Source organism: Mycetomoellerius zeteki, unplaced genomic scaffold (assembly GCF_001594055.1).
Source record: "Mycetomoellerius zeteki isolate Tzet28-1 unplaced genomic scaffold, Tzet1.0 scaffold1817, whole genome shotgun sequence".
Taxonomy (NCBI): domain Eukaryota; kingdom Metazoa; phylum Arthropoda; class Insecta; order Hymenoptera; family Formicidae; genus Mycetomoellerius; species Mycetomoellerius zeteki.
In genome coordinates, this window is record NW_017256776.1 from 34,540 (window position 1) to 40,474 (window position 5,935).

The 5,935-nt window shown below is 32.7% G+C and overlaps 1 protein-coding gene across 1 annotated transcript; it reads right to left on the bottom strand.

Annotated features, from left to right (window-relative positions):
- Positions 1 to 2,060: 2,060 nt before the first annotated feature.
- On the bottom strand, positions 2,061 to 5,046 carry LOC108721693 (small ubiquitin-related modifier). The gene is made up of 5 exons (XM_018446366.1): positions 4,859 to 5,046; positions 4,628 to 4,696; positions 4,476 to 4,553; positions 2,597 to 2,668; positions 2,061 to 2,176 (listed from the first exon to the last, which is right to left on the bottom strand). Exons 1-5 carry the CDS (start codon positions 4,871 to 4,873, stop codon positions 2,117 to 2,119), a joined length of 294 nt encoding a protein of 97 aa, XP_018301868.1. The 5' UTR covers positions 4,874 to 5,046; the 3' UTR covers positions 2,061 to 2,116.
- Between the last annotated feature and the right edge of the window lie 889 nt (positions 5,047 to 5,935).

The window sequence follows — 5,935 nt, forward strand, 5'->3', positions numbered from 1 at the left end:
ATATATATTATTAATATATATATATATTTGATTTTCAATTTGGATATTTGTGTCATGAATGAATTCTCTTACTTCATTATATCAATGCATAATAGTTGAATACACGTTGATTTGCGGTATATTGCTTGTTGTGAAAGAGCAATTTATGTATATCGAATATTTTTGGAGACTAATAGTAAGATATATACATATTCCATAATTTGTGCTTTTAATTTTAACGATAGAACCTCTCCGATAAACTTTATATTAATTTTAATAAAAAAATATTTCTAAATTTTATGAATTAAATATTCGAGAAAATAAATAGTGTAATGAATTTAAATTAGATATTAAATTAATATTTTCCAGTTAATATTAATATTTAATATGCGAACTCTTTATTTTCATAGAATTTTAATAAATTAATTTTAAATAATTGATTTTAATACTTTTATAGGAATTTAATTTTACGATTACGAAAAGAGGTATATTACAAATCAGAAACTCCAATTAGAAATTAAAGTCTGTCGTTATAATCGAGTCACAAATCGTGGGATATTCTGTATGTACAGCTAGACGATGCAGCTCCGAATTTCTTACCGCATATTTAAACATATTTGCAAAATTAAATTTCTTCTAGAGAAAAATTTCTCCTCCCGTACTTTCATATTGTACAAATGTAATAATAATAGCTCGCCACATATTGCATTATTAGTCAATGCTCGAAATAAAATAATTTGTATATAACTATATAATTATTTTTAGGATTGTGCTTATAAAAGTAAGAGTTTATGATAAAATATGTACGATTTGAAAGAAAGACCTGAAAGCTAATGAATTATTATAATTGTCGAATATGATCAATGTATAAATAAAAGCGATTCTAGCCAAGATATGATATTGCTTTGTTATTTCTTTTATCAATTATTAAAATTATTTACTTCTTGAACTGAGATCGTATTTTGAAATCATATTTAGTATATATGTATATATATTCATATTTCTAGTTATATTTTTTTGTTTATTCGTGCGAAAAAAAGATAACGTAAAATCTATAATTCGAATTCCGCATCTTACTGGACATTACAACATGAAAGAAATAAATATAGCCTGCAGCAATCTTATAGAGATTGCTTTTGTTCCAGATTGTTTTTTTTTTCTTTGATATTTATTTTATAAATTTGAGATACATAGTTTTTATATCATACGTTTATTTATACATATAAATTTGGTATTTATATTGCAAAGCAACATTACGGTTGGGAACAAAAATTATCTGAAAACGGTAAGAATCAATTTTTCTGGGGAGCATTTGTATCTATTACTATTATATGAAAAGTGCACATATTACGATTAGTAAAAATTAAGTGTTGCACAACTTTCTAATTGTAAGAGAATAAAATGAATTATGCCAATTCTAAATGCTCCCGAGTATTAAGCACAAAACTTTACAATTCATATGTTCCAATTATTTGAAAAGAAAAGTTTCATAATTACTATTATTGTACTTAAACGCGCATAACAATTTCGTCATATCTTTCACATTTTTTCTTGTATTAGAATTTCTTGTATTAATTAATACATATTATTTTCAGTATTCAAACATAAAAAGGCGTAGAGAGAAAGAAGAGTAAAGAAAAATGCGAGATTTCCAGGAATAAGTTTAAAGATGGACAAGGAGTTTACGAATGTTAAACGCATTTATAATGGCGCACAATTCAATTATTCTATTTCTGAAAATTGCCCCGAAGACATACGAAAACGGACACACAGTATGCAATATTGACTGCCCGTACATGTGTTTTACAAAATGATCCGAGGTCGTCTAATCACCCCGGATAATGATTCACCTCGGTACAGGAATGTAAGACAACACATTTTACAACATCGTACGTGAAATCAGGAAATTACATCTTATTTAATCATCCATATGTGTGTTATGTGTGTGTTGTTGTTGTTGTTGTTGTTGTGTGTGTGTGTGTGTGTGTGTGTGTGTGTGTGTGTGTGTGTGTGTGCGCGCGCGCGCGCGTGCGTGTGTGTGTGTATGCATACTTATAAACTTGTCCATTTTTTTTTCTTATAAGAGTCACTTCCACTTTATAAAATATTAGAACGAAATGATCCTCCTCTAACTTAGTTAACGACCACCTGTTTGTTCTTGATATACTTCAATGACATCATCATTTTCCATTTCCAGCTGAAATTAATGGTTTCTCTTTCATTAATAAAACCTTCAATATTATAATTCAAAATATTAATAAATGTGTAACACTGAAATATTGATTATTTATATAAGTAACTATTTATATATGTAGGTGAGTCAATAAGTTTAATTCATATTACTTCGATTTTTGAGGACAAATTAAGATTACTTATTGACTTGCTTATTGTGTAAATAGAAAATTAATTATTTCCCTAATTTACATTTAATATAATAAATATATATATTTCTTAGATAAATTTTAAATCCATCTTTTAAAATATCACAAATATTTAACAAAAGTATACAACGAACATTACTGATACCAATTAGAAAATAAAATTTTTACTTCGGCAAAGTAAGATTTCATTTACTTGTCACAACCGATTCCGAACGTGAACTATAAAATTAATTTACCTGCTTTGGTGTTTCGTCATCGTTGATTCTTTTACCATCAAAAAGAAACCTAAGCGATGTCATAGGTACACCCTAAACAAAATTAGGAATATTATCGCGTGAGTAATATCAATAATCAATTTAAGCTTATTCAGAATAATTGGTTCAGCCGTTATTGAGATCTAGTAATTTCAGGTCTGTTGTTTTCAGCTGAATTTCTTACATCGTTCATCTTTTCTCTTTTTTCTCTCCATAGTGCAAAAAATTCAGCTGAAAAAATAAGTCCCGATTGCTCATAATTTACTGGCTCGCATATGACTCTCGTTGCGTAAACTATTTAAGTGCTTAAAAGAGAAGATAGAATACGCGCTTATATTAGTCGTCTAGAGGTTCTAATCGGAGTCTGATCATAAGAAGGGATCCGATATTTTTCTTCAAAATTGTATGAGTGAGAAAAAATATATTTTATCTCGTTCTACAGTTATGCAACATAGAGAAAGACGTGTTCAAAGATATGTAATATCTCAGTTTGACTGAAGCGAATTTGAAAAATATCGAACTAATCATTAGTTGCTATCTCACGGTCACGGGTACTTTCTAGGGTGCTTTCAGGAATTCAAGGCATATTATTTTATTCTTGCCGTTTGCTAAATGTTAAACAATAAATCCGTTTTCTGTAATTGAATTAGTGCACACTTTTGGAACTTAAAGTGATACAGAAACATGTTCGATATTTAACAAAAATGAGAGAGCGTTCTAGTGCTGTTTTAGCATAAGAATAAAAAAAAAACAAATCTAAGGCTGAGTCTACAATAAGTCCGTATAGTGTGATCGGTGAGTTGGAAGTGAGTCTAAAGAAGAATTGGTGAGTCAGGATTGGTCAAAATAGATGAAATAGTAGAGTTGGCCAGCAATCAACTTCTAAAATTACCAATTACTGACTCATTGTAGACCTGGACTAAGGATAAAATGATACCCAAGTGCATCCAGATGAAATTTCTGAATGCAGCCCAAGGGATCCATTCCATATCTTGAAACAAAATGAAAATTACAAAAGAGCAAATTAGAATAATTATAATTTCGTTGGTCAACACCTAGTAAATTTGCTTACTTTTGTCGTTTTCACTGTGTTTCAAAATATAGAATGCCTTCCAACAAGAGACATACATGGCACAATGAGACACCAACTACGTTTACATGGCTCGATTTACGACAAAGTTATAACATCGATGTTATAACTTCAGCGTAAATCAAGCCGTGTAAACATAATCATAGTGAATCATTATATTCTTATTGTTTGCCAATGTTAAACAAGGATAAGATGATTACTGTGTTATACTGAATCATATATTGAAAAACACCTATAGAATTGACTTCCAGATTAGAGGATCTCTTGGCGCCAAGACATTATTGCCTGCTGATTGCATTCAACTGAACATCAGAAAATACATTTTGTAATCTAATACAAGAAATTTTGTAAATTACGTCATAAGTTGGAATAATTATTTTCTGAACAATATTTAGAAATAGCAAGAATGTTATCATCAAATGAGGATGCAACCACAACAGAAGGAATAAAGAATTAGGAATAAAGATCTATCAGAAATCAGATACACCAGAATACACGGTTTCTGATAAGTTGGAATCATTACTCCTTATTCCTAATTCCTTATTCCTTCTATTGTGGCTGCACCCTAAGAATTATCAATCCTCAAAATTCTGGCGTTACAATTATGAAGTTATTGGAAATGCGCTGGTATACTGAAACAAAGCTTCTAGAATACCTATTTCTTCATTAGCTCACGTTCTTATTGCGTTACTTTGATAAGTTAGTTAAAACTCCACATAGAGAATGAGATATGATGTACGCGATCAAAAGATAACAAACGAGGGGACTCACCACACGATCACTGTAGGACTTCTTTAGCTTGCCCATCTGAGTGGTCATCTTTACCCTAAAGTGAATCTCGTTGCAGTCCTGGAAGAAAAAATAGATCTAATGTGCCTTGCGCGCGCGCGCAATAATTAATGTTTTTAGCATGTATTACTTACATTTCCAACAACTTTAAGCTTAATGTATTCTGAGTTCGCGTCGCCAGGGCCGGCTTCGGGTTTTTGTTCCTAGTAGCACACGACAAGGTTAGAGCGCTAGTTCATTCAAACTTACGGCAAAGTTCGATTCGGGATATCCCGGTGAACTAATTGCCGCCGGCCGCGGCCGCAGCCGCGAAAGCGCCGCGGCGAGTCACGGGAACGCCAATCGCGCGTACCGGGGCTGCTTACCTGATTGTCGGACATCGTTATCAATTAAATTACAACAAACTTCTTCACCACGCGCCAGAAAATGCTAACCAAACACAGATCGCAATATGGCGCCGAGTTTTTGTCAGTTTCCACCGTCTATTCCACTTCTTGTGCCAGGAGCGAACGAAGAACCGTAACGGTCGACCGTTCACAAACTTATTCAATTTTTTCTCGCGACGCGAATGAAGTTAGGTTAGGCTAGTTAAAGTTAGGCTAGGTATCGTATTAGGCCGGAATCAGATTACGCATTGAAGATTGAGGTCGAAGATGAAGACTGAAATTTGACCAATAAGGACAAAGAAATTTTAGCTCCTTTCGTTTCGATTGGTCAAATTTAAATTTTTCATCTTCAATCTCAATCTTCAAAGCGTAGTCTGATTCCGGCCTTATGGCTGCATTCGGATGCCTTCTCTCTCTCGATGCCTCGGATTCATCATCTGTCCTCGTTTAACATTTAATGCTAATGAAGGACAGATGATGAATCCGATAGAGACACTATAATAAGAGACTGGCATAAGCCTAGTTGGATAAAAAATGGCGTTCACAGAACGATAAGTCATAGGACGCGTTCGCAACTAGGACGGAAAAACAGAAAAAGTAGGAAAGCAGAAGCCAATCAGAATTCGGGCTATACTATCATCTATTATCAGTACGACTTTTGATTGACTTCTGCCATTCGATATCCAGCCAATCAAAAATTAGTCCATCTATGCCAGTCTCTTATTATAGGGTGCTTTCCAATTGCTAAACACATCTTGACACAAAAACGTACACAGGAATGCATAAAGTGTAAAGGCCATCACACGTATAAAAATTTTAGTCGTAATCGTAAAATCGTAAGCAAATCGGCCAATCACAATCGAGCGTATAAAAACGCGGATCTTAATTTTTATTGTGATTGATCGATTTGCTTGCGACCTTACGATTCCGACTAAAATTTTTGTACGTGTGATGGCCTTAACGGTGTGTATGACTCAATTGGAACAGCGGTTTCGGATAGAATAAGGTTAATTTTTTAGTACATGCATAACGAAAAATTCGCATCAATTTGAGTCC

Coding starts and splice junctions, on each gene's coding strand:
- LOC108721693 (XM_018446366.1), bottom strand. Junction 4,554..4,627: donor AGCTTAAAGTTGTTGGAAAT/GTAAGTAATACA, acceptor TTTTTCTTCCAG/GACTGCAACGAGATTCACTT. Junction 2,669..4,475: donor AGTCCTACAGTGATCGTGTG/GTGAGTCCCCTC, acceptor AATTTTGTTTAG/GGTGTACCTATGACATCGCT.